Source organism: Falco peregrinus, chromosome 8 (assembly GCF_023634155.1).
Source record: "Falco peregrinus isolate bFalPer1 chromosome 8, bFalPer1.pri, whole genome shotgun sequence".
Classification (NCBI taxonomy): domain Eukaryota; kingdom Metazoa; phylum Chordata; class Aves; order Falconiformes; family Falconidae; genus Falco; species Falco peregrinus.
In genome coordinates, this window is record NC_073728.1 from 15,540,676 (window position 1) to 15,568,350 (window position 27,675).

At 38.6% G+C, this 27,675-nt stretch overlaps 1 protein-coding gene across 5 annotated transcripts in view; it reads right to left on the minus strand.

Moving 5' to 3' along the window:
• Positions 1-27,675, minus strand: part of PARD3B (par-3 family cell polarity regulator beta) — a 413,399-nt gene that overhangs the window by 207,229 nt on the left and 178,495 nt on the right. For all 5 annotated transcript variants that reach the window (XM_055812187.1, XM_055812185.1, XM_055812186.1 and 2 more), the window contains exons 6-10: positions 23,098-23,184; positions 19,446-19,571; positions 14,795-15,153; positions 13,016-13,155; positions 12,125-12,253 (exon numbers count right to left, since the gene is read on the minus strand). In XM_055812187.1, the coding sequence (XP_055668162.1) occupies positions 12,125-12,253; positions 13,016-13,155; positions 14,795-15,153; positions 19,446-19,571; positions 23,098-23,184 (841 nt within the window). The remainder of the gene's footprint in view (positions 1-12,124; positions 12,254-13,015; positions 13,156-14,794; positions 15,154-19,445; positions 19,572-23,097; positions 23,185-27,675) is intronic.

Here is a 27,675-nt window from a genome sequence, read left to right on the forward strand (position 1 = left end):
CATCCAGGTGGGTTTTGCATGTCTCCAGAGAAGGAGACCCCACAGCCTCCCCGGGCAGCCTGTCCCAGCGCTGTCACCCTCAGGGTAAAGAAGTGCTTCCCCCTATTCAGAAAGAACTTCTTGTGTTGCAGTTCGTCCCCTATGCCCCTTGTCCTGTCACTAGGCACTGCTGAAAAGAGCCCGGCCCCATCCCCCCGACACTCGCCCTTAAGATATTTGTGTACACTGGTAAGATCCCTCTCAGCCTTCTCTTCTCCAGGCTGAACAGGCCCGGCTCCCTCAGCCTTTCCTCACCAAGGAGATGCCCCACTCCCCCCGCCATCTCTGTAGCCTCCGCCGGCCCCTCTGCAGCAGTTCCCTGTCTCTCCCGAACCGGGGAGCCCAGCACCGGGCACAGCGCTCCAGATGAGCCTCACCAGGGCAGAGCAGAGGGGGAGGATCAGCTCCCTCGCCCTGCTGGCCTCGCTCCTCCTCATGCCCCCCAGGGTGCCATCGGCCTTCTTGGCCCCAAGGGCACACTGCTGGCTCACGGGCACCTTGCTGTGCACCAGCACGCCCAGGTCCTTCTCTGCAGAGCTGCCTTCCAGCAGGTCAGCCCCAGCCTGGGCTGGTGCCTGGGGTTGCTCCTCCTCAGGTCCAGGACCTGACATTTGGTTTTATTGAACTCCATGGGGTTCCCTCCACCCAGCTCTCCAGCCTGCCCAAGCCTCGCTGGCCGGCAGCGCAGCCTCTGGTGCATCAGCCGCTCCTCCCGGTCCTGTATCATCAGCACATCCTTTCCAGATTTGGACAGAAGAAATTTTTTTGCAGGGTCTCAGACATGTGACATGTCCCACAGCCCTTCAGGACAGACTATTTTGTATTACTTTCCAGGTCCCCTAGGCAAGCAGTTCCTGTGTGCTGCTGCCATTCTTCCACTCTAATCTGTGACACTTGTGCCGGATTCTTGCCCCTTCTGTATGTCAATATGGTTGTTTCATCTTTCCCAATACCACGAGGAAAGCGGTGAGGAGGGTCATTATCACAGAACACAAAAGCTCCCAGTGCCCATGCCTACCTTCACCGGAGCAGTCACAAATCACTTTATATTGTTACCTCAATATGAACTTGGACTTAATATAAAACTGAATTTGGCTGGCACAAAGGCTGTTATTCTGAAAAAAAAAAAAATTCAAGGAAAAGGTGGCACCAGTAATTTTGTGGATTTTGTGAAGAAAAAAAAAAATTTTGTTAGCTTCTTTCTCAGGAGCATCTTCTCTGTTTCACTTTAAGCTCCAATTTGTACATTAATTTCAGGCTAAGGACTTCATGCATTTGGTAACACAAACTTGCAAAAAACCCAGAGACAACAGAATTCATACCTGTCCCTCAAGCCAATATATAAAAATGAACTGGGCAGATGAGTCTGCTTGAATTTGAGTCAAGTGCTCTAATCAATAACATTCTCATTTATACAACCACTCTTCTGACCCACCCGTGACACTGATGACAAGGCCACCCCCCACCCCCCCACCCATACATCCAAGCCCTTAGGAGTGCTGGGAGCAGCGGCAGCTGTAGGAGGCAGGATGCATTGCAGCACAGACTCCATAGCAGCACTGTGCTCAGCTCTAGGCTTCAAGAAACAAGCTGACTGGGTTCCAAAGTACAGCAATCTAACAGCGTTGTTTAACCTTCAAATAATAAAATAAAAAAGCCTAAAAGAGGACATAATAATAGTCTTCAAAACACTTTACAGTAGCAATTTTCCCCTTTTACTTTGTGGGTAAGAAATATCTCACTTAAATAACAGGCAAGAAAATGTTGGTAAGTCTCAAAGAAAACCTTTGCCCTCACTATCTGGGGAAAAAAGACTAAAGTGGTCACTAGAACTCTCCTGCTATAAACTTAGTAAGATAAGGTATTACATATACTTTTTCATTATAACTTAGTCCAATTCTGGATTCTGATACAAATAAATTGCTAAAGGCAGAGTACTAAGAACACATAACTGAGGTGTTCCATGTTCTGCAGTAATTCCAAACTTCCTTTAACATAACTACGCTGTTCATTAGCTCTTGTTAAGTAACCTGCCAGACCCCTGTCTGCATGTCTGGATATGTTATCTATCAAAATTAAGATGTATTCAGCAGGACAGCAGACGAGTACAGTAAATTTCATCAGTATTGTTTCCTCTGCTTTCCTTAGTACCTGACTTGGAATTCGTACTATTTGACTACCATTTCCCTTGCTACAATTCTCTGGGAAACAGGTAATTTCTTCATACAAAAAAACTTAGTAAATTCAACCTAAGTTTAAAAACAAGCTGCTTTTACCTACTACCAGAGAACACTAATCTTTCTTAAAGTCCGTCACAAGTATTTCTTGTTCAACATACTCCAAGTATCCTTAAAGTCTCTTTTGCATTATTTATATTCAGCCTTACCCTAAGATCCAACAGAAGTTGATTTCAAAATAATGCTAAACTTTGTTCAATAGTACTATCAAAAATTTGTTACCCGTGAGGGAGGGTGAATAACCTTTCAATGATTTCACAAAGATGGGTAAGAGGAAAGGAGATGCACATCTAGCAATCAGTGATTAATTCATTATAAGATTAAGGAAACTGTCTTTATTCCCTTAAAATTGTCATCATTGTATGGCATCTGATAGCAAATGCCTGGCAGTTAGTCTGTAACATTAGGACTGCATTGCAAATACAAGATTAAAAACTTTCCTTTGTGGGAGAATGTGAGAAGCCACATGAAGAAAAAACAGAGGAGAAACAAAAAGGGGTGAACAGAAACTAGAAGCTTGATTTCATCCCATACTCGCTAAATGGTTTCAAATTATTATCCTGATGATAGTGTTCTTCCCAAGGAATGCCTTTTCACTGATGATCAGTGCTCTGGCCATCCTTAAAGTCACAGCTCATCAATTAACTGCTTCATTTGGGCAACTAATTTCATGAGTGAAGGTCCCTCTTCCTAGAATATGTAGGTATGAATACTAAATACTGCTAGTGACTCGCAGAGCTGGATTCCCACTGCCTCCATTTCCCTGACTTTGCTAAAACATTATCCCGAGACACCAATACTTGACAACAGAGCAACTACCATCAGCTGAATTATGGTCTGGTAAAGGAAGTCCTCTCCAATGCACTAAACCTTGAATTCTATTAGAAATACTTCTTACCTCAGGATCTCTTACCCTAGAAGCTGAATTCACTCAAACACAGAATGAATTAAGTGAGCTGCAACACAAATATGTTTTTAGCTCAGGAAAAAACTGAGTTTCATGTTATAAATTACCCAGTCAACAATCACATCATGTATTTTCCATGACAAATGTATTCACCTCAGGCACTTCAGGAATTAAGTGACAGCATATCACTGAAGTTATTCCCTACTGCAAACATAGGTAAGTACCTCAATGATACTAAGAGGTATGATAAATGAGAAATCTTCAAATAAAGTTCTGATAGCCAAGTGATAAGACCTCAAGATGAGCTTTGAGATGGCCCGGTCTGTACTCTTCATACGGGTACGCTGAAGACAGCAAAAGGGATTTTAAACTCCTAATTATTAATAAAACATACCTAACAGTGGAACAGGTTAAAGTAAAAAAATCCCACAAACAAACCACTAGATCACCACAAAAAATTCCACCCACCCCCAAAAACATAACAACAAACACTTGAAAAATCTATCTCCAGTGCTCATTTTGTCCTTGTTGGGCAGGCTCTTCCTTCGACTTTGGCAAATTTTAGCCTGCCAGCTTTCAATGGCTTCCTCACCTGCAACAAGCTCTGCACATCTCAATTCCCAGTCCCCTCTGCAACCTGATGATGTTTGTTCTTTACTATTTATAGGAGTCTGCCAACCTCAGCTCCTGCTGCAAAGCTCCCTCCTGGTTGTACCATCCAGCATTGCAGATAGTCCCTGAGCTCTCCCAACTGCTTGGGGAAGACAACGATCTCCTCTCTTTTTCCAGGCATCTTCTCCTGGACCAGAATGCAGCAGTTAAGAGAAGTCTAAGAGGCAATCTTACCGCTTGCTACTCAGACTCAGCCATTAAACAGAATGGAGCAAACAACCAAACAGGTACCATTCCTCACAAGGGAAATCAGGACAGGAATGTTTTAATCTACTGAGATACCTGTATGGAACTTCAGTAAAATCAATTCTGACATTTACTGAATCACCACAAACTAGACAGAAAAGTTCAGAAGAGTTTATATGTAGGTGAGAGAATGCAGAATTTACTAGACTTGAGAGCAGAAAGCCCTAATGATACGTACTAAATAACATTCAGCAATGCAGACTGAAAACCTTTACCCTAAGGGTGTCTGGATACATTCGATTAATTGATGTTCTGCCAATGACTTGACTTAATTTTAGAAGCACATCTATACCTCAGGTCTCTGATTTCTTAATTAAAGGTTATAATAAAGGATTCTCAAAACAACCTAAAGGTTATAATAAAGGATTCTTAAAACAACCTGTAACCTTACTGGTACATAATTAAGTCTCATCAACAAATTCTCAGTATTTTGAAGAACGGATAAATATACTTTCAGCCTTCCCTTATCCTCAGAACATGCAAAAACTGCTCAGTCACCACTGCAAGCAAAATTGTAACCTTTGAGAAAGGTACCGTGCATTGTATTCTTCCCCTTTCTACTTAGCCCATGGTTATAGCTACTCAATAGCATGTCAATCCTCTGTCTACCATGGGACACACACTTTCAATTAGTCCTTTTATTTAATCTCACAATGCCTGTTCTCATTGACCATGGCACTTTTGATCCGTGGATTTATGATAATCTAATGTGTATCTCTCACTGGAAAGGTTGCCTTATTTATCCCTATTGTTCTTTTGCGAAAAGAATTTTACAAAAAAAATTAGCTCCCACTTAAGGCAGGAAGGAAATAGCATTTGTTTAACACAACAAGAGACCTTTCAGTACCTGTCTGGTGCCCTTGACCAACACACTATTATGGTCTCTCAATATGCTGGCTGCCCCTTGCCTGGCTGCTCATTTCTGATAAGAGATGCCAACTCCCTGGAGGGCCATTCAGAGCCAAGAGCAAAAGCCAAGGGACCCAGGAGGGTTATTTTCAAAGGCTTATGGAGGAAATAAGACATTTACATGCTTTTGCAATTATTTTCTGGAAAAAAAAAACGTAAAAATGAAAGAGCGGCATTTAAATTGTGGCATCACATAACTATTATTGGCAGAAATGCTTGAAAAGAAGATACCTCCTTATTTGCACTATTCTCTACGTTCTTCACAAAGCTCAGCCACAATTAAGAAATACTTCGCTGACAGCTCAGTCATTCACTCACTATAAAATCTACACTGTATTTTCCAATATATATACAGCAACACTCTCGGAAATAATACTTGAAGGTAATGCACTGCTGCAATCCTGTCACAATCTAGTAAATAACTGAAGTCATCGCTGTATGTATTCATCTCTAGCATTTCTGACAGATGCTTTCATGTTGGAATCATCTGTATTCCGTACTGCAATAAAAACTAAATGGTTACTAATGGCACACCCTGCTAAGACAAAAAAGCCAATAGCAAATCCATGGAGATATATTATACTGTACTTGGGATACTTTTTACATTAACACAGTACACTACAAATTTGTGTCATATTAGATAGAATGGTTCTGGTTTGAATTATGTAGACTGTCTGGAATTATAGCTTCAAAAACTGACAAAACTAGATTCAGTTCTTCATCCAAGGCAGGTACATTGCATTTCACAGTTTATTATTTGATGTCACAGGACACTTCAAAAACGGAGATTCTCCAGTTTGCTTGACATGCCTATTTGAGATCCCACAGCAAGTTTTACCCAAGGGAATAGTTTGTCCTTGCAAAAGAGCTTTGTAATTCAGTGTGGCATTGCTCTTGAACTTTTACAAATGCAGTCTCACTTAACCTTTTAAGTTCATAACTGTAGGAAACAGAGGGAGAACAACTAACTAGTTCAGTCCCCAGTCAAGATGTGTCCCACTGTGAAAACACCCGTTTTCATCCCCCATATTGGGTTAGTCATGTGCTTAACCCCCTACTGAGCTGGAGCCTTATGCAATAATAGACCTTGCCACTTGGATCCTAAAATCTTATCATTCATGAAGATGGAAGACTGCACGGTATTTTCAGGGTGAATTTAGGATTGCTGTTACTGTACACTTTCAGAATACATTCCAAGTCACAACACTGTGATGTACAAATCCAACTCTTTACTCGATTTACTGGTTACTCTTTAAAAAGGATGGTAAACAAAGCAATAAACAGTGTATAATTCTTTTATTTCTACTTCAAACACCACATGCACACGTTTCACATTAAGTCAGCCTAGGAAAATTTTTTTCATGGATTCTTAGGCAGAGAGACTAATAAAAATTTTCATATGGTATATGGAATAAATCTGGTGACCCTTGTAAATGGCAAGGTTCTCCAGTCGCCAGCAGGATGTAAGAGTTGCCCAAATACTTCGGTTTTATTAAACAGAAACACTGTAAAACTGGACAACTGCACTTGAAGTGTATGAAGATTCAATTTCTGTTAAAAACCAGATTTTATATGCCTCTGTTCTGATGTATACATACTTCTGATTTCACAGATGAAAGTGGGCTGCTAAACAATTCTGGACAACACCAGAGCTGAGACTGATGCTATCAAGTAAACAGCCCTGAGCAGGGCTCCTCAACTTAAGAGTTTTGGGCAGTAATCCTGTAAGCAAATACAGTATCTTATAGTATGCATAACATTATGCTTTTCTCTCCTTACTTGTTTGCACTCTAACATTTTCTTTACCAGCAGGCAGAGCACCATCAGAGGTTCTTGCAAGCAATGTGTGCTATGACCAGAGCTTTTAGACCATCCTTTTAAAGTTCCTCATATTTGCTGGAAAATAGCAAGAGTGGGATCTGAAAGACAAATCAAGGCTGGATCGTAACACTTTGATGGGCTTGACAGAGAAAGCAACAGTAGACCAGGAAATAAGGTCTCTGCAGCCTCGAAAAGGCTGGCTACTGCTATCACACAGAAAAGCACAGTAAACATGTTTGCTGTGTTGGTAGCTATATTGGCACTTCACAGCATGTAATAGCTCATTCTGCCAATGCAAAATTGTTGGATCTAGTTTAAAAAAAAAAACCAACCCAACACTTTTTAAGGATACATGAATTATTCAAGCAACTCATTCTGCTTTGGTAAGTTGAGTCCCACCAAAACCTGGGATAAATAAAAGGATACTTTTTGCCACACCTTCTGTTCACTGTGACCGAAGACTGTCATGTTCCTTCTAAACAGTGATCTCTTACTGACTTTTATAACAAGGACAGTAACTAATTAACAAACATCCACGCACAGTACTGTTTCCAGTACTCTAAGCTACAATGAACTAGTAACGGTCTTCTGAAATACATAATTAAAGTTGAAAGCCTTTCAGGGGCTGCACTACACAGTTTTTTCACTCTAAAAAGACACATTTCTGTAGATAGAACTTAAACTCATTTCACAACTGTTCTAGATGAGAAGAATCTAAAGGACCAAAATTAAACACTTTCCTTCAATAGTTCTTGGAAAAAAACCAGGACTTTTAAAAATCTACGTAGTTTATGAAGTTATTCAAGATTAAATGTGCCATGTATATTCACAATATCCTTCTCTTCATTATGCAGAACAATTCAAGAACTGAATCTTGTGTATGTTATTAAAATCCAGTGTATGAATAGTGACCTTTCCCTCTCCCATCAGATTCGTATCCCTTTGAATAGGGGTAACACAGCAGAGAATTAGTACTTGCTGGAATCACTTTCTGACTGAAGTTATTTGAGCATTTCTAATTAATTGAGCACTAGAATCACTGGTCTGACGTACAAAAACAGGTGCAAAATGGTTAAGTCTAGGGTGAAATTTCACCTATTATTTCCTGCACATAAAAAGGCAAGAAACAATTAAAAGGAAGTAATAGAAATTAAGCTTTGAATATTAAAAGCAAAAAATAAAACACTTCAGGCAAACAAATCCTCCTTCAGGCACAGAAGTTCAAGGTAGTGGAAGGAATTAACTAGGGGAAGACTGAAACATAAAAGTTAATCACATGGTGAGGAGAAAAAATGCTTAATTGAACTTGCCACTCATCTTGCTTCCTTCTATCCTGTGTAGTGTGTGTAAAAAAAAAAAAGACTCAAAACTACAGATCTACCACTATATTATATAGATTGTTGTAAAAATGCTGGTTTGCTCCCTTTCCTTCTCCACGCTTCAGGGATCAGTGAATATGTGAAGAAAACACAGAAACAGTGACTACAGTTGAAACTAGTAAGTCAAATCTACCTTTAAACAAAAAATAAATCATATGCAAAACTAGAAGGGAACTTAAGAGAAAAATGCATCAAAATATTTTTGGTGCTATACTATTTCTGGCAATTGCAGAACAGGCACGTTTGTCTGCTTATGTTTGTCTTATCCACTATCCTGAAGGCTCATGAAAAATAACAAGAATAAAGAATTGCATAGGGTCATGGCGCAGAACGGGTTACACCAGAGCTGTTCTCATTCAAGTAGCTTTGATTATTTTACAAATGCAGGGATAAAGAAAGAGAAGGGGGGGAAAGGGATCTTCCTATCACTATCAGAAGAAAAGGTACCTTCAAATCACACATTTTCCCTGGAGAAAAAACATGATGCAACAAATACACATGATCAAAACCTTGTATTTTCAAAACACAATGGAGTGATAGCCACAGTTTTATGTGTACTCTATTTACTTTGATAAGAGCTGGAAAATCCAAACCTGTTCAAGTTAAGCTAATTTCTCTCTCTAATATTCACCATCCTTTAGAAAACCATCACTGTTACACAGTTTAAAACCCAAATGCACCTTTAAGAATGCACTAATCACCGGCCACTCAGTAGACTGTGGTAATTAAGTGAATCAAGATCTTCCCCTGAGTTTTGGAATCAGCTCTTTACTCAGCTGCTACATTGTCAACAGCTGGCATGAATTACTGGGAACATTTGGCTAACTGGATAATAAGAAGGACAGCCTGTGGTTGGTCCAAATTCTACTTCACTGATCTGCTTCAATAAAATAAAATCTCATTAGATCCTCCTCTTTTTTTTAAGGCAGCAACAACATTACAAAGAATGGGCTTTCTATTTTATTCCCTCATTATGTACAAACAACGTAACTGTACAACTCTCAGATATTGCATGGGGTAGCGTAACTGAAGCCCCAATTCCCTGTAACCTAGTGCCTGTTTGCAACACTGATTCAGCCTTAGCCATACATACCACATCTCTGGGCTGGTGTGGTGAAGGTTTTGCAACCCTGAATATATTCTTTTACTTGCTAGCAATTCATCAGCATAGATCACAGTAGCAAAATCCCCAAACTCTGCTCTCATCTAGTTTACTGAAGAGAAAATACTCATGAGACCAAGCTTTCTCCAAACCTCAGCTTTGTTACAAGGTAAAGTCAAATTATATTATTACAGACCCACGTGATCAAATGCCACCCGCTGTTGCTTTGTGACATTATTTGCTTTGTGCCCATGCAGCTATCAAATTCTCTCTAGAAATCAATGTAGGCACCTGGTTCTAGTGGAAAAACATGCTTGGAAGTGGTTTTGTGCATGGTCTCCAGGGGGTCCAACTTCCAGAAACATCTTTGGCACAGAAAGCTATGGGGAGTGAGCACATTTAATAGGCAGTCCTCCTTCTCCTTCCAACAGGTAACAGGGAACCTGAAGAAAAGAGCTTCTCAGATTACACTCCTGAACTGATCAAATCAAGAACAAGTCTAATATAAAACAATTACCCTATTATTGCCAGGCATTAACAAAACCCCCAAGTATTTAGATAAACTCTGCATGCATGTTACATAGTCACAGCATTCAGTTACAGCTGTCCTTGAAAAATACTGGATTATCCACTGCCTTTCCTTCCAAAAACAAACATTTGAAGTGCTGGCTTTTTACTCCTCTTTGATCAAAACAGCACTGTAACTTTTGAGGTAGCAGAGGATTAGTCCAATGTAATATCATGGCTAAAGCTAAAAACAAACAAAAAAGCTAAACCAATTTTAATTTATTTTTTTTAATCTTTGCTCAGACTATTCTCAGACATCTCATGAATTCTAACAAGCATCATGTTAGTAAGAACATCTGGTAGCTTAGTGGTATGGTAACCCACACTTTTGCCGTGAGCTACCAAACAGATGTTGCTGAAAGGCTTTTTAATTTAGAAGGGCTGGTTCCATAAAATTATCTGATGTATTTCAGCAACTCACATTTGTATTATATTGTACTTGATTGGGATAATAAGAAACACAGAACAGTATTAGAATTCACATATCATCACTATTACAGTGAGGGCCATCACTTGTGCATCACTCTCTCGCAGAGAAAGCAATCTAAGCGAAGGTCAAGCCAGCAGGATAAATGTGGCTAGTTTCTGGATTTCAATCATGCCAGTCACAAGTCAGTCACCTGTTGAAAGGTAGTTCATCCTTGGTTAAATTCTAGCCACTGCAGCACAGGCAATTGTGGCAGAGTAAAAATTATAAATAGCTTTTAGATTCTTCCAGTCTTTTATACCCACACACTATTACAGTGATTTACAAAAGAATTTGTACTATGGCAATAAATAATAAAGTATAATGTTGGGGGAACCAGAGAGGGAAAATGCACACCTTTTAAAAAAGTACATTTTCCAAGTAATGTATTTTATAACTTAAGAAACCTGTAAGAAAAGAAGGGTTGATGGGTAGCCTTTTTGAAAAATAAGCTCTTATTTAGAAGAGCTGGTGGAAGAACAGAAATCTTCAATATAATAGATAATTTAGTACTTTCAGACTCGGAAATTTCTCTCTGATCCACACAGACGCTGACTCAATGGCTCAGGGCTTACTAAACAGAGCATTACAATGACCAACTTCGGTGCTTTGGGAATCACTGACAACAAATACCCAATTACAGGGCTGAAAATGTTCTGCCATTATACTTCTTAGAGGTCACACAATAAAAAGGAAAATGAAACCAAAAATAGTTTTGTTTGGACAAGTTCGCAACTGCTCTAGTGCAGGAAAAAGTGGGCACCAGCAGCACAAGAGGAAAGGCTCACATGAGAGAATCTGAGCTCCCCTCCAGCTTCTTATCCTACCACAGGCAACAGACACCCTTACCTTAAGTGGTAACAAGGAAATAAGAGGAAAACTGTCAGCAATGTTTTGTGAGGAAACATAATGGAAAATTTCTGCAGAAGATCCTGCTAACAGTCTAAAACAAAAGGAAAAGCAAGAAGGCGGCATCTTAAGTAAAGAAAGAAGGCAGTTTGTGCTCTTTAAAGGAGATAAAATGAGACAAAAGCAGGAAATGCTGTCCTTCCCTTATCCCAGAACTTCTTAATGAAAGGTCAAGTATAGCCATCAATCAAGATAAGGAAGAGGCACCAAAGAGATGACCTTGAGGGGAAACATGTAGTCCTCCTCTATGTAGAGAAAAGAATACAGTTTCATGCCAACGTTTAAAAAAATAGTAACAAAAATTTAGCACCTGAGATAGACCAAAATCAGACATGCAAGAGCCTATTAAGTCAAGGACTAGCAGCCAAGGAAAAGCCTGCTTCCAAAATCTGCCAGGAGGGCAACGGAATTCTACTCCTCCGATCCGGCAGCCTGGCACCTGGTTCAGGAAATGCATCGCCTGAAGCACCCACCCTCACTAGTTGGTTCCTGATAAGCTGAAGGACTCATTACACGCACTTTAAACTTCTGGTTTGAAGTTTGTTGCTTTTCTGAAAGAGAATAATTAATTTTCAGTCATGCTTGACCTCACGGTTACAAAAATAGTTTACAATATTCCCCTGCAAGTTATGCTTATGTCGTCATTTTTGGGATGAAAAATCAGATTGTGCAGAATTGCATCTAAAGTAGATAAAATCAAATATCCCTCAAAATCAAATGCAAGTATAAACACTTCATATACTCAAAGCCTTATACTGCTACCCTCCGCTGACTTTCTCAGCCAACAACAGTTCATTTCTATTTCTTGGGCTAGTTTTAAAACAAGGAATTGTTTCAATATCACTCTTTGGGAAAAAATAACAAGTTTACCAGCTCTCGAGGTAGAAAGGCTTCCTCCTGACGAGCCACAATCAGACAGACAGTTTCCCCTTGCTTTGTGCTCCTCAGCACAGCTACGAGCTCTTCCTGGGTCCTGCCAGTGAAGTCTCGTCCATTCACCTACCAGACACAAAAGAACAGAGGATGCCACATCTGTGAGTATGACTGTCTTTTGCTGTTTTCCCCTCATCGAACACAGGTGACATTCAGTGACTGAGAGTAAAGAAGAACTCGCAACAGCTCCCACACTGTCTCCCCCTCTGGCCCTGCACAAATCACTTAACCTTTTTGCCCCCCATTTTCACCATCTGTTAAAGCAGCTCTGAAGTACTTACCACCTTGCAGGGGGTTTGTGAGGTTTAATTAGTTTGTAAAGCATTCCGAAGATGAAAAGTACAGAAACCAGACCTAAGAATTAAAACTGTTTACCTTAAGAGCTTTCTGAGGTTAGTAAGTAAAAATAACCCCATTAGATGAGATTGTAAGTCACAAAATACCTGAAAAATTTTAAAAAGACCAATTTGAGCAAAATTGCCTTAAAATGAGCACTCAGCCACCTCGATATTAATCTGAGATTTCTGGACATGGCTGAAGGGGCAAGACATGTTTTGTTTCTAAACTGATACACTTATGTGCTTTAAAAACCAAGACGTTATCACGTTCCCCTTGTTCAAACATCCCATGGACCCTTGTGAAAAACGCGGTTTTCCAAACTTGCAGTGTAAAATACTTCTTGACAAACAAAAGTCATGAGACATTTTTAAACCACGGTCAAGAACTGTAATTCCATACATCAGTAGTATGTATAAGGAAATAAAATATTTATGCCAAAACCAGCGACCAATACCCAGCAATGCAAATACGATGGATGTTTATCCTAACCTCCAGGATTCTGTCTCCTGACTGCAAACGACCATCTTTTACTGCTGCACCTTTTGGTAAAATATTCTTCACAAAAATTGGACCAGGACCATGTACTGAAGAGTCTCTGGTAACCACAGTGAATCCAAGTCCTTCTGGACCTAGAACGTCAGATAAAGAACTCCCAACATAAATGTCAACAAACAAATGATGGTCATTTAAAGTAAGTAAACAATGTCAGCAACATATCACAAACACTCATTCAGGTTAGCTCTTAAAAGAAGAAAGCAAACAAAAACTGTAAACATGACCCTATTTTCTGCATGGTTTAGAGAAGAATTCTATCAATAACAGAACACATGCCCAAATCCTCCTGCAACAGCTACAGATGGAAATACATTTGGATAGCCCACAATAAAGCAAAACAAGCAAGAACTCCAATTTCAAAGCATTTACCTTTTCCCTCTAGGTGGTTTTAGTATCAGTCTTCACATTAATGTCAATAGTCTTTAAAACAAATCAGAGTAATCAGAATTGTTTAATTATGAGCACAAATATAATTTAGCAGGTTTTACTGAAACTTGGTGAAATGTGGAAAATGTCACATGATTTGAATGCAAAAACTGCTGACAACATGCTGTTAAGAAATGACAAAGTGATATTTCAAAGCTTCCATTAGCGAAGTTGTTTCTTGCTTGGAAATAAACAACCTCAAGTGTTAATAGACAAATGTTTTAACAAATAACTAGGGAGTAAAATCAATATTAGCAAGTATTGCTTATAAGCCACCAAAGTCACCCAGGAATAGCAGGGTCCATAAAAATCTTTTTATATTGAACAAGATTGCTACCCATCCGATAATTTTCAGAGATATCATCATGTCAGTATCACATTCCTATAATTGCTAAAAATTTAAATCAAAGTTTCAAAATTAAAAGCATTACATCTAAAATGGGAAAAATTCTGAAGTACGTTTTGTTAACGCAAAGCTGAAGAGTTCAGAAGTAAAAATGAGTGATTTAAGTTAAGAAATAACAAAAATTAAGAAACAACAGCTTGATTGCATTTGTTATGTGTTAAAAAATAAAGCTACAGACAGTTTATAAAAGGGCCACTTCTAGTATCAAATCTAACTCTCAGCCAAATCAGAGACAGAAGTTAAACAGAAAATATAAATGCTAATTGGGATCTGCCTAAGCACATTTTAGTACATGTGCACAAACCTGTTACTCCATGCAAAGACAGACATCTGCATGGAGCAACAATTAAAGATATACATACAAAATCTGTCCTGCTGACAGCTGAATAAATACAGATTGAAGGAAAAAGTTTGCAGAAAATAGGGAAAGACAGGTGAATCTGTGGTCAACTATTTCGATAACATGAAGCGGAGCAGAGCATATTTTCAAACGTGTCTTTAAGAGAATGTCCTAACAGCACTGTGGTCAATTAGCAGATATGAATAAAAATAATGAAGGCTGCCAGCAGATAGTTCAAATATTTATTCTGTACTTGCAAAAAGGCTGAAGCATCTTTTAATATTGCGTGTTGCTAATGTAATACCTTCCAAATGATCAGTAACAGATCTTTTAAAAATCAGTAGGTCTGGATAACATGCATCCAAAATTTACGTGAAGCTGACTGTCACGAACATTACCATTCCTTTACCTTTTGAAAGTTTTAGAACATCTAAACTGTGACTAACTTGATTGTACTTTAAATGTCACTGATTTAGTTAAAAGGTATCACTATACAGAACATGACACAGAATTTTTAATCATCTCATCTCCAAAGACTTACCTTTTTTCAGGTCTATTTTTATTTTCTTTGCATTTTTTTTATTGCCAAAGCCCAGAAGGGGAGACAGCGAGGGAGAAGATGATTTTCTACCCAGACGTGTGAGGTTGGGGCTCTTAGTTTGTTGTAGTGTTGCCTGTACCCCTGACTCCAGGGTGCTTGCTCCAGAAAGATTAATTGTTTTCAGAGCAGGTTTTGGATGAACAGGAGGTGGAATCTTTATTTTTGGAACTCCTTCTTCATTATCCAGAAAACAAAGAGGAGCAATAGCAGACTTCTCATATTGTTCTCGATTGCATGGAGGGAGGACTTCCAAGATGACACTTTGAAATTTCATTGCCTGACGGAAGATGTCCTGAGCCCTTTAAAAGAAAGTTACAAAAGTTCACGTAACAAATCAGGACTTGTTTACAGAAAATAAGGCAAAAAAAATATCTTAAACATGAAGAAATAACCTTACCTTCACATCTACAGTGTCCTTTTTCTAAAGAGTACACATGAAGTAAGAATTCTAAACTACAGTGTTTCCTTACATTTCAAGTAGGAATAGCTGAAAACGTATCAGTCAGAATAAACTAATGAACAGAATTCTTCATGCAGAGCATCAGGAAGGGAAGTTCTGATGTCAAAAGCTCATCTAAAGGCTCCTGAAGTAACAGCTTGCTCCTTTTTTCAAGTGTGTGTTTGTTACATATTTCCTTGTTGGCACAGAGGCACATTGAGCACTTATGACCAATTGCTCTGGTGGATAAATCTACTCTAAGCAAGCTCAAGACTCCATTTTTCCCAAGTACACACTAACTGCCCCTCAGATTCCTTCATCATCCCTACCGCTACTGCTGGCTGATTCCACAGCAATAAAAAAGGATGAGGGTATGGGATATATGGATGTCTTCAGAAGAAATATTGTGACTGCAGAGGGTTCAATAGAAAAGTATGATATGGGATACAGAGACATCAGGGAAAAAAACCTGGTGACCAAAAAGGTGCAACTATTTGTGTGTTTCTACATAAATGGATAAATAAATAGATAGGTATTACTCACATCTTTCAAGCACTAACCTCTTACTAAGGTGGATATATGGACTTGACTAGATGTGCTCAATTGCAACACCAGAAACTGTGTTACAGCATTTAATGAAACTGCTCCCCTTGAGCTGGCAACATGATAAAACACTACGACACTTGGGTTCCCATGCATTGCAAGGCAGTTAAGACAAGCCGGCCAAAGCAACTGTTCATAAAGCCTTCTCTGGATTTTGAATAACCCATAGAATTGGTCAATTAAGACATTTTACCAAACTTAGATTCTAAAGGAACAAAAGGAGACTTCTCTCTTTCTACGCTGTACTCTACCACTTTCTGATGAAGTAGACTGATTTTCTTCCATATGCAAGAGACAATTCAAGTACAAACAGAAGTAGTAGCTGAAGAACATTTTGAGAACGAAAAATCAAGAACTGCCGTTTAACAGTATTGGGTCAACAGAGGAAGTAACGGCCACATTACTCTTTAAATAAATCATGGGGTCCTTTTGAGAACAATCTACATTATCGCCTCTCTTTCACATGTATTTGTCAGACAAAGTCAGTATTTTACTGAAGTCTTGGCTTCGGATTTACATTCAGTTACACAACAGCAGCTGATGCTGAAAGTATTCCCAAAAGAAACAATATTTTACATTGATATAGAACGAAGCCCCTGCAAATGTTAAAATCTTGAATACACACCTACTGCTGTCTAGACCAAGAGCCGCACAGTGCCTCCACCTTGCAGCTGTAGGTAGTGGAAGGGAGGGGCTGTTTCAGTAGGGCTTTTGGTAGCACGAAGACACTAAAGTCAGGAGGCAGTCCCAACAGATGCTGCTCTGAGAAAGAACCATCCTGGCCACACCGAGTGTATGTGCACCAAGAGTCAGAATAACCGCACTCCCTGAAAGGGAACACTGCCAGAAGAGAAACCTCAAACTTAGAAGAGAACGGTAGCAGAGAGAGTGTTGGGGGGAGGTATTCTTCCAGCATCACACTGAAGGATTAGGTTTCAGAACTGTAACAGCACTGCCCCTCAGTATGTCTGCAGGGGTTATAGGTCACCTGCTCAACCTATAGCCTGGAAGGTTTTCAAGGACAGACCTTACCCTGCCTGGATCACCGAAACCAGAGCATGCTCCCAGAATAAGGATGTGAAGTGTTGACCGAGTTTCTTTCACACCTCATCTTCATCCTTGCAAGTAGCCACTTGGTCATATGTTACAAGGTAATTTAATAACTCAGTTTCAAGAGATGAATATTTAAATATATGAAAGAGAAAATATAAGATCTCCTTCAAACAAAAAATAGTGGAAATAACACAAGACATCCTGTGGGAAAGCCTAAATGCAGTCTTCAGGGGCAAAATAACTAGCTGCACTTCAAAGAGAAAAAATAATGGATGGAGAAATTTACATTTCTTGAGACCCCAAATGCATACTTTAAAGAAATAAGGGAGTCAATTAAAAGAGGCGCTAGAAACTCTGCGACACAACAATGTAATTGAATAGATTAACAGCAAATGAAAAAGCAGACCAACAGTCTGTATAAAACTATTATAAACATGGGAATACAGAAAGTAGGCTGCAGATACTACAGCTGCAGAAGTAGCAATTATCAGGAGCAATATTAGAAGTCTCTGCTCAAAACAGAAAGGAACAGTATGTAACAGTTTCTGCGAAGTGTTAAAACACCTTTTACAAGGGTTATGAAGAAATGTCAATTTGAAACTAGCAAACAGATTTCCAAAATCCAAAAAGCAAATCTGATGACTATTTCCAGGTCAATAGTCATTGGGACAATACTTTGACACATCCATTATCATTACCGCATTTCTGTAACTTGGACTTCTGTCAGGTTAGGACACTTACATGTTATGACAGATGAAAACTAAAAGGCATATTCACTGAGATTAATTTCAACCTGGAAAGCTGCTTTCTTTAGCCATTCTCAACAGCCAGGGAGAGAGATGATGCAGAAGACTATTCCAGAACAGGACGCGAGACCAGGCTAGAACTTGTCCAAAATACTCTCCCCAGTCCCCAAATGGATGTTGAGTCCTCACTGCCCACAGTTCTCCTGAGATCCAATGCCACTGCAACCACACTGCTTGTTACTGTAACATAACGGTGGCTGAGACCTACGAAGTAAGGCTCTACTCTCAGTCACCTTTTAGTCACTTCTCTCCCTCTGCCAATGACAGAGACATCCCCTAACAAGACTGGCCTCTCTAAACAAACAATTGCCTTTGTAAACATCCAACTCCCAACACTTTACACAAACTTAGAGAAAGCAAAGTGTCCTGCATCTGTCATTTTGAAGGAAAGCCTGACAGAGGACAGGAAGTTTTACTGCAGTATTTCTAACTGTCCCAAAACCTAGTAAACTTACAGAAGAATATGCAGTCCTACACTCCGCATACATCTCATAGGCTTAAAGCCTCTGGAGATCTAGTTACATTCGGAAGAGAACACAAGGGATACAAGAAATTTGTAAAGAAAATATCACATACAATTTTGAAAAGAGAGGTTGTGATTCCGGCAAAATCCCATTTGAGAAGGATACGTCTTCATTACAAAACTACACAAATGGGGCAATGAACATTCTAATATGGCAGCAACACTAATGTTCTAATAAAGCTAGTATCTTACGTAGGAACTTTTAACAGGTACAAGAGAATGGCGTGTACTCTATCACTTCAGAATACACATACCACCAAATATGCAGAAAGCAGCAACTCTAAACCTATCAGGAGGCAAAAATCACTCTCTCAGAAACATGTTAATACCTATACTACAGAACTACGCTGGATTTATGAAAACCTATTTTGCAAATATTTATCCCTAACAGTGAAATTACGTATTTGATTTTAGTCTAGAAACCTTGAACATTTGGCTTACTGTTTAGAAAGTTAAGCCTGAACTCCCTTGAGACCTCAATAGGTTTTTGTTATATTATAAACAATCACTCAGCTGTCTAAACATATGGATTAAAAGTAAAAACAAATTACTATTTAATTACTAGAGCAAATATCTGTGAAATTTGAGAGGCTATTCTTTTGTGCAACAATGTCACATTAATTCACAGCCGATCAAAGCAACCTGTTAAAGTAATTTGAGATAGATAATAAACGTTATCAGATTTTTAATAAAAGTAGTGAGAGATAAGACTTACCATTTAGCTCAGCCAATCATACTTGGACAGTACTAATATTTTTTAAAAAATTAAAAGCTCAAAAAGCTGCAGCACAAAGAATATTTTGTTTGCAAAAGAACTCTAAAAAACATGGTGCAATGTTGACTCATTCTGAAGGTCTTACGAGGAAAAACAAAGAAAAGACTGAAGAAATAACAGAAGAATTAGACAGTGAAGATAACTATGAAAAAACGTAATGCTATTTAAATTCAAGTAAGCACAATAGGTCCAGTAAGACTACAAGATTCCTCTCCTCAAGTTTCACCTTATTTGGAGGTTTCAGAAAGAAAACGACAAAGTTTCTGCCAGGCAGCAATTTTACAGGCATTTTATCTGAAATAAATATTAATCCCTTTGCATAAATCACTTAATAAAACACAGCATTATATAAAATCCTGGCTAGTTAAAAGCATCAGTAAACCAGCACTTACTGTGCAAAGGTTTTATCTGTAAGGTCCACATGGTTAATCTTCACAATGCATTCATTTTCATGGAAAAGTCCATCACGCCTCGATCTGCTATTTTCTTCAATACCACGGATGAAGAGTCCCAGCATCCTAAAAGGCAAAAAAAAAAAAAAGTGAAAACTATCCTTATTCTGCTGGTATGAATTTATAGCAACTAAAAATAGATATTAATCTCTATTGTGTATGAGATGAGATAGAGTAGACCATTATGAAGTGCTTAACCTAGAGAAAGAATTTCCAGCTCAACCTTTAGTTAAAGGGAGGGGATTGAAAGAAGCACTAAGAAAAATTGCTGGCCACTAATGCTATACTACTTGCTAGAACTTCGGGAAGCATTAAGTCCTAGAGATCATACTTGGAGAAACAGAGAAAAACATTTAGATCTCCTCATCCAGTTAAAAATTCCCATGTATCTTACACAGTATTTTTCTGTCACCAAGTAAGATTACATTGCTTCATGCTCCAAAGAAAAGCACAAACAGATTAAAAACAATTTTCTAACTCGATTGTAATAAACTAAATGAGCATTAGAATAAGATAAAAAATAACCACTATTTCCACATCTGAAAAATCTCTGAAAATTTTCAGTTGCCAAAGCCCCTTGTTTTGATACATGACAGCGATAATATTTATTCATATGGCAGGAGAGCAGCAGAATATCAAAACCTAAAGTTGTTTGTTGCCAGGTTATGTGCAAATGGCGAACTGAGGTGCAGCACAGAAACTTCTGGTAATGTGTTAAGTGAACAGCTGTGGGTGGTGCAAAATTCCAGTTTGGTCAACTCTGCTGGGAGCACTAAGCTATTTCTGAAGCATTTCTGTATTGCAGACTACAACTCAACATAGATATATCCAACGATACCAGTATAATGCCCAAAAAACCTGACAACTGCGTGTTTGCAAAGACCTTTTATAATCAAATTTTATCCACTAAATTTCCATACCATATCAGCATCAGACAGATGACCTTTAGAGACCATTTTCTATGGGTTATACTCCATAAAATATTGATGTGCAATTTCCAACGTGCCAGCACTCCAGTCACAAAACCAAAGTCTTGTATTTCTTCTCAAATTCATGACTGTCCCTTATATTTAAGTCTGTTCAACAGATTCACAGCATGCCATTAACTATTTCAAATGACACTATATTCACTGTGCATCTGATTTAGATTTACTGTATAATAAGAATTAAAAATTTCTTTTTGTCATATCAACGTACTTTAAGGGAAAACTTGGTTCCTACTTAATATTACTTCTTCAAAACATCTACCAGAAGAAAATGATTTAATTTATCCCATAAAGATTCTCTTGTGTTACCCTTCACTTAAGGATTCAAAGGGGCAGTGGCGGTGAGAGGCACAGCCCTACTGATGACAAACATCAAACTACTGGCAATCAAACCCCTAAACTCTAAGAACTAATGAAATACACTTATGTGAAGATGCAAACCAATACAGCAGCGAAACACAAGAAATAACAAATTAAGTCGGTTGCTCCCTAATCCTTGTGCTTAGATGCCACATCCATGTAATGCAACAGCACTGCTCACTTGTCTGAAACTTGTGTGCGCTGTAGTACCCCAATGAATGGCTTGAGTTACATATGCTGTGGCAGCTTGAATTCATTGCGCCATTACTTTTTTCCACAGCCTCAGTTTTAGCATTATCTTAATGCACTATTAAATTTTAATTTCCCTTTTTAATGGTATCTAAGTGCAAAAGAAAGGGGGGAAATTATTTCCATTAGTTTTGTAGATCCTGTATAAACTAAGACTTTGTAAATTAACACAATGTTTTAACTACCTCTAGAAAAATTCTGCTCTCAGCAGCACTAGGCTAAAGCCTGCATTACCTTATTAGAAGATAACTTTACAACTGAAATACCAGACCAAGTTAGTTACAGCCAGCATGCCCCCATAAATTGTATCATGTTATTATCAGTAATAAAAGATGCTCTTCTGTACTTTCCCACGTTATGAAGAGATAAAATTCATAACTAGTCTCAGGCTTGATAAAGCAAGAGGGATGAGCGATTTCAGCCACTCTAGCGCTTTTACAAAGATATTGGTATGGTTCTGCCAGGGGTCATTAAAATTTCAAGATAACTGTTTAAACAAGTAGTCCCTCTTATCAAAACCCCCTTTGTTCTGAGGAATCCCCCAAAGAATTACTAAATAAGGACATATTAACATGCAGGCAACACACATGTCACTTTTTCTTCATGAATGTCTTCAAAAGCTGCACCCAACACAGGGATACTTCAGTACAGAACAGTGTTACAGTCACAATAATTACTGATTTTAATAGCTTGTGATTTCATCACATTTTTAACCTAATGATCTTGAAATACAGTGTGTACACTACAACCCCTACGGCACACCTATAACAAAGAACTACTGTCTGTGCTTCATGGTGGGATAAAACACACAAGTGCCCTTCTCAAGACAAACAGGCAGCCTGCAAAATCAAGGACACAACTCAGATCTTCTACGGTTCCAATCAAAGACCAACTTTCTTCTTGAGACAGTGAAGACTTTTTTCCAGGCAGCAGGTGGACATCTAGTTTCCCTTTTGGCAAATAAAACATTCTGAATGAATTTGGGTCCACTTACAAACTCAGATCTTGCTGAGAAAGTGTTTACACACACAGATCTTTACAAGGCAACTTAATCCTTCACATTCTCTGTCCCACATTAAAGTTGACAAGTGAAAAAAAAACATTTAAGAATTAGACAGTTTCTACTTTTGCAATAATTGTCTTTGTGTTATAGGCAGCCATTTTACTATAAAGTAGTGTCACTAACGGTTCTGGCAATTTCCCATCTCTTATTCAGGGCTGCCAGTGTCAAATTAACTCTCCAACTAAGACTCTGTATGTCAAATTTCAGCCTAGAATTTTTTTTTTATTTATTTATTTAATTTTTTTTTACATTTGAGTTACATAGCTTGGAAAACAGTTATAATGAAAACGCTGACACAGTCTTAACTACAGTACATCAATATGAGCATGCTGCTATAATAGGCTTTTGTGATCTCAACAGACTATGCTAAATCATTTATAATTAAAGTAATTGTATTGTGACAAAGAAAAGTTCATGGTATAGTGCACATTTTATAAATGCTCTACAACCAAATCTGAGAGGTGGCTTGAAAAACATGAGGCATGACCAGGCAAGCAAATTTTTTGACATTTCTTGTCTGATACGTCACTAAGAAAGGACTTATGCAGAAAAATCCAACTGGGGGGTGGGGTGGTGGCACTGATGACAACTACCACCACCCCAAACAAAAAAAAACAACACACCCACCCAACACCACAAAAAAAACCCAACTAACCCCCTAGCCCCCACACCTTTACTATTATTCTACAGAAGGCCTAGCTTAACCATTCAGAGAATAAAACCATGCAACTAAAAGGACACATAAGAAAAAGAGGTTGGTATTGTTCTGTATGTATCTTAGACCAGTAAATATTTTGGTAATGAAAGAGTATCATAAACCAATTTTCTTTTAAGCGTTTCATCTCCTTATGGTTAAATAGCAGGTATTGTAAAAGAACCACAACTGAAATCTTTTCATTAATACACTTCTTGAGCAATGCAGAAAATATCTTACCTTCCACTCAAAGATGAAAAAAAGGGCACTACATGTATTCCCAAGGGTCCACCTTCCCCAGAAATCTCCACTGTTTTTGTCATTTCACTAAAAAAGAGCACAGGGAAACATCCTCCGTTAAAAACAAATTCCTGAGTGATCAGATAGCAGAAAGGATAGAAAAAATATTTGACTCGGAGCTCACTAATGTATAAAAATATGATGAAATGTAAAATGGCTATTGAATTCTTTGAATTTTTTTAGACACATAGCATTTGTATACTTTGCAAAGGAAAGACACCAAGTACTAGACATTTTCCTAAGCCAACCCTTAAGTAAATTAACCAGAATATTACAGGAAAAGCTTTTAAGTCAGAAGAGACTTCACAATTAAAAAAAAAAAGTTCTATGTGTTTTTAATTTAAGCTCCATGTCAGCTGCTTCAGTCAGTGTCTCCATGTAGACACATTATAAACATGAAGATCACACAATAAGGACATCTAGCCAGTAAGCAGATTAGTCAAATCATATTTAAATAACTTAATTTCTGCCCTCAGTTGCATATAAATTCACTTACAAAGAATGAAACAAATTGTCATCAAAACTGCAACTCAGCACATTTTATCAGGAAGTTTCCTTCCTCAAACACCATTATCAAACCCCTGTATTATCTCTAACCGATTTTTGCTGTTTCACGGCTATGTGCTGTTTCACTTCCTATTGAGTACAGCGACCTTAACTCTATTCTGGGTGATCATACTTGAAAAAGGTATTTGAATTGGCTAAAACATTAAAAAAATGTAAAGAAAGGAGTAAAGTCTGTATCCTAGCAGATTATATTCCTTCTTTCTATACTAGTCGACATGTTCTGTAACACCCCCTCCCCTCAAACTGTACTGAACACCATCAACACTCAGGATTAGTGGCCAGTGGACAGCTACTGGGTATTTCCATTTACAGTAGAACACTAATGCATTCAAGCTGTAAGAAGTTCTACACTTGCATGCCAATCCTACAACATTTACAGAACACGTAAAACTGAACCAAATGGCCACTTTATATACTGCCACGAGTTAAACGTTCAGCCTAACTGATGCAAGTGCAGGCTTCTGCTGCGAAAAAAGACTTGTGCTCGCTCCCCAAAAGCCACACAACAGATCCAGAGTGCACGTCCGCAGGGTGAGAAAAACGACCAAGACAACCAAGGCAACTCTTGCGCACCACCCCATCCTCCCCCGCAAATGATGTTTTCCTAGTACAACGACGTCCTCTGGGATCAGCTGACTAATCTCACTGACCCATGGTCTTATGATCATTTGATTTGATTCAAGAATCAGCAGAAATACACAGGTATAAGGGATGAATCTGTGACCACCCTTGAAGTGACAACACAGTTACATCAGATGAGACACAACATAAAAACACAGGGCACAGCTAAGCTCTCCCAAAAGGAGGAGAATTACTGCAAATGATCTTAAGACAAATTCTTCCTAATTTGTCTTTGTTTCCCTAATATAGCATGAGTATTTTCTTCTTTTGTTATGAACCTCCAGTTCCACAATGATTAATCAGAAGCAACTTGCCCTAAATACAGTAATTCTTAGCTTGGCCAGCTAAATATGAAATAGAACAGGTTTATATAATTTTCTTTTGGTTTTGGAGTTTGGGGGAGTGGGAGTTGTTTGTTGGGAGTTTTGGAGAGGGCTTGTTTCTTTTTAAAAATTATTCTTCCAAAAAGGGTGACACTAGAATGAATTTGTATACCATAAACCTTAAATGGACAGACCCTGAAAAACAAACCACCACTGATCTCAACACAACAGATTTTCATGCTACTGTATTTGTAACACAGGCATGATTAACAGGCATTTCTACTTGCTGATTTTTTTATTTCCTGTATTCTTCTCTCTTCATGAATTAAACAGAAATCCTGACAAAACCTTCCTGTAAGTTTTTTTAGAAAACATTTTTGTCTAGTGAAAATGGTCAGAATAGCTAATCAAGGTGGTTACCAAAACCTCAAAAATGCATGCACAGGAAATTAATTCTTCTTTCAGTTCCTTCTTCTACTTCCTCCAATTCTCTTAACAGAGACAAAAAAAAAAAAGGCTACTTTTATGTCTTTTGAACTTCTATAGAATCAAAACATATGAGCAAATTCAGTAGACAAATCCTACAGATCCAGAAAATAATCAGTAGCAGTGAATGGACTTTCATTTGTACTTGGAAAACTTAAGCAAGTTACAGCTGTCCCCAGATAACCCCATGTTGCTTCAGTACTCACGGGAGGAGCTGTCTTCCCAAGCAACTGTAAAACAGAGCAGGAATTTTTTTGAGGGCTATCATGATAGACAGGCTAGCTGTCATATTAAATCAATGCACTTACAGTTACAAGTAGGCTCAAAGCCAAAGAAAACATACAAGTTTATTTTTAAATCTAACATGAAATCTACACACTAAGAAAAACAGGCTTCTCTGTGAAAACAAATAGCCCACATGTACATTGTACATTACTTTTAAAAACATTGTGGCACATCCTGAAACTTATGGACATATTAAAGCACTAAATATCCAGAGTAAGAGGTCACTCTGTATACACATATATAAAAAAGGTTCTTCAGAATTATATTTTTTATTAAAAAAAATTAGTCAGAATGACTTTTAATTCTCAAACAAATGTGATTCTCGGTTACATCGGAGAAGTAAACTGCCCTTCACAACAACTCTGACAGATCTTTTAGGACCTATTTTTATATTATATCTATGAAAGCCTGACAGTTAAATCAATTAAAAATCAGGATATCTGGGATTCGGCATTTTTGTTGTTGTTTAGGAACCTCAAAGATTAGAGACTCGGAAAAATCTGACATCATTCGCTCATGGTGTCCATCTTCCAGCAGGTTTAATCTGCCCACAAGAACAGCTGAACTCCAGCAGTGCACCACACTGGCTTACAGTTTACACTGTGCTGGAGAAAGTACTCGGGAATAGAGCCATAGCTGACTGAGATCCCAAACAGGGTGAGCTTTAAGAATACTAAGTACTAAACGCCACAGGCACAAGGGACACCAAGGTGCTGGGACTCTTCAGTTTGACGGAGTGAAGTTAAAAAACTGAACAAAGAGGATGGGAAAACGCAGAATGGGTCTCCACTGCCAGTTGATAGCTGTGATACTGACAACAGAGTAATTTATGTGTTTTCTACAGACACTAAAAAAACCCCAAAACAACCACACACCACAACCCCCAAAATAGGAAAAAAATAAATTCCAGAAGTCAGTAACCTACCAGTGACCTACTTCTATTTTGAGTTTCCCCTATACATCCCAAGTACATTTTTGCAGTAAAAGAAAAAAACAAGACTGGCCTATTGAGTCAGTATAAAAGACCTGGCGTCCAACTGGTAGCTGGGGATGAGAAGCCGGGAGCATTGGTGAGCAATGCACAGAGGGTGCCTCGTGTCCTACACCGCTAGTATCTCCTGCATGTTCTTCAAGGAGCACACAGAGCTCCTACCTCAGATAGCACTGTCCTTGCTGACTTTGCAGCCCAATTTCTATGGGATACATATAGATGTGTTCTTACAGCAATTAAAACAAGTGTATTTTTTAAAAAGCATTTATCTCCGTGCAATTTATCACGGCTGCAGGGTTCACCCCAACTAGACACATGGACTCAGGCTTCTTTAAATGGATGCTGGCACCTCCCTTACTCTCGCTGCACTGAAGGTGCCTTGGAGGTCTCGGTGCAAAGAGAACACCTGCCTAGCATGACCTGATTGTGGCATCCAAGACCACATTCAACACTGTACTATTGATTTTTAACCTGAAGAAGCTGTCATCATTTACTATTTAAATTCTTCACTGCTTGATGTTTATTGATTTCTGCCAGATTCTTTACAGTCTATCACATTTGTCAGGAAGGCTTGCCATGCATAATATTAAAAACGTTGATGAGTACAGTTTAGCAAAAAGAGAGATAGAGAGGATGCATGCATGTGTATAGTGAGCATGCACAGCAGTCCATTTGTAAGATGGAAAGCAAAATTTAAATGGAGTGTTGCACATTCTGATCAGATTGGCAGCGCCCTTGCTGTCGAATACTATAGCTCCCTCTCCTGAAAACTCCATCAAGAATTTGCAGTTTGTCAGTTATGCAATGGGAAAAGATCTGTTGGTTGAAAGCTCCTCTGCAAACTATCCAATAATACTGAAGACCCAATCTCAACCACTGAGCACACTAATACTTAAAAGGGATGTCTCTCCAGAAATAAACATTTGGGAGTTTTGCGGCATGACCTGGTTCACTTTGACCTTCCCCAATTACCAGTGCTGGAAGAATCTTAGTAGGACTGCTCTTGGAGAATGCAGCAGGTGCAGCCTAAAGCAGATTGGTCTTGCAACATACTGAAGATAGCACCTCAGAGAAAGCTGCTTTCTGCATGGGTTACTGGGCAAAACTTGTCATCGTGTATGTCACAAGAATCTACCGCCTGAGTAAACGCAGGCCAATTATTTATCATTCCACTGGCATATTCTTTTCCCATTTTAGTCTTATTCAACAGTTGCATGTAAGTCTTCCACCCAGGCACAACATGAC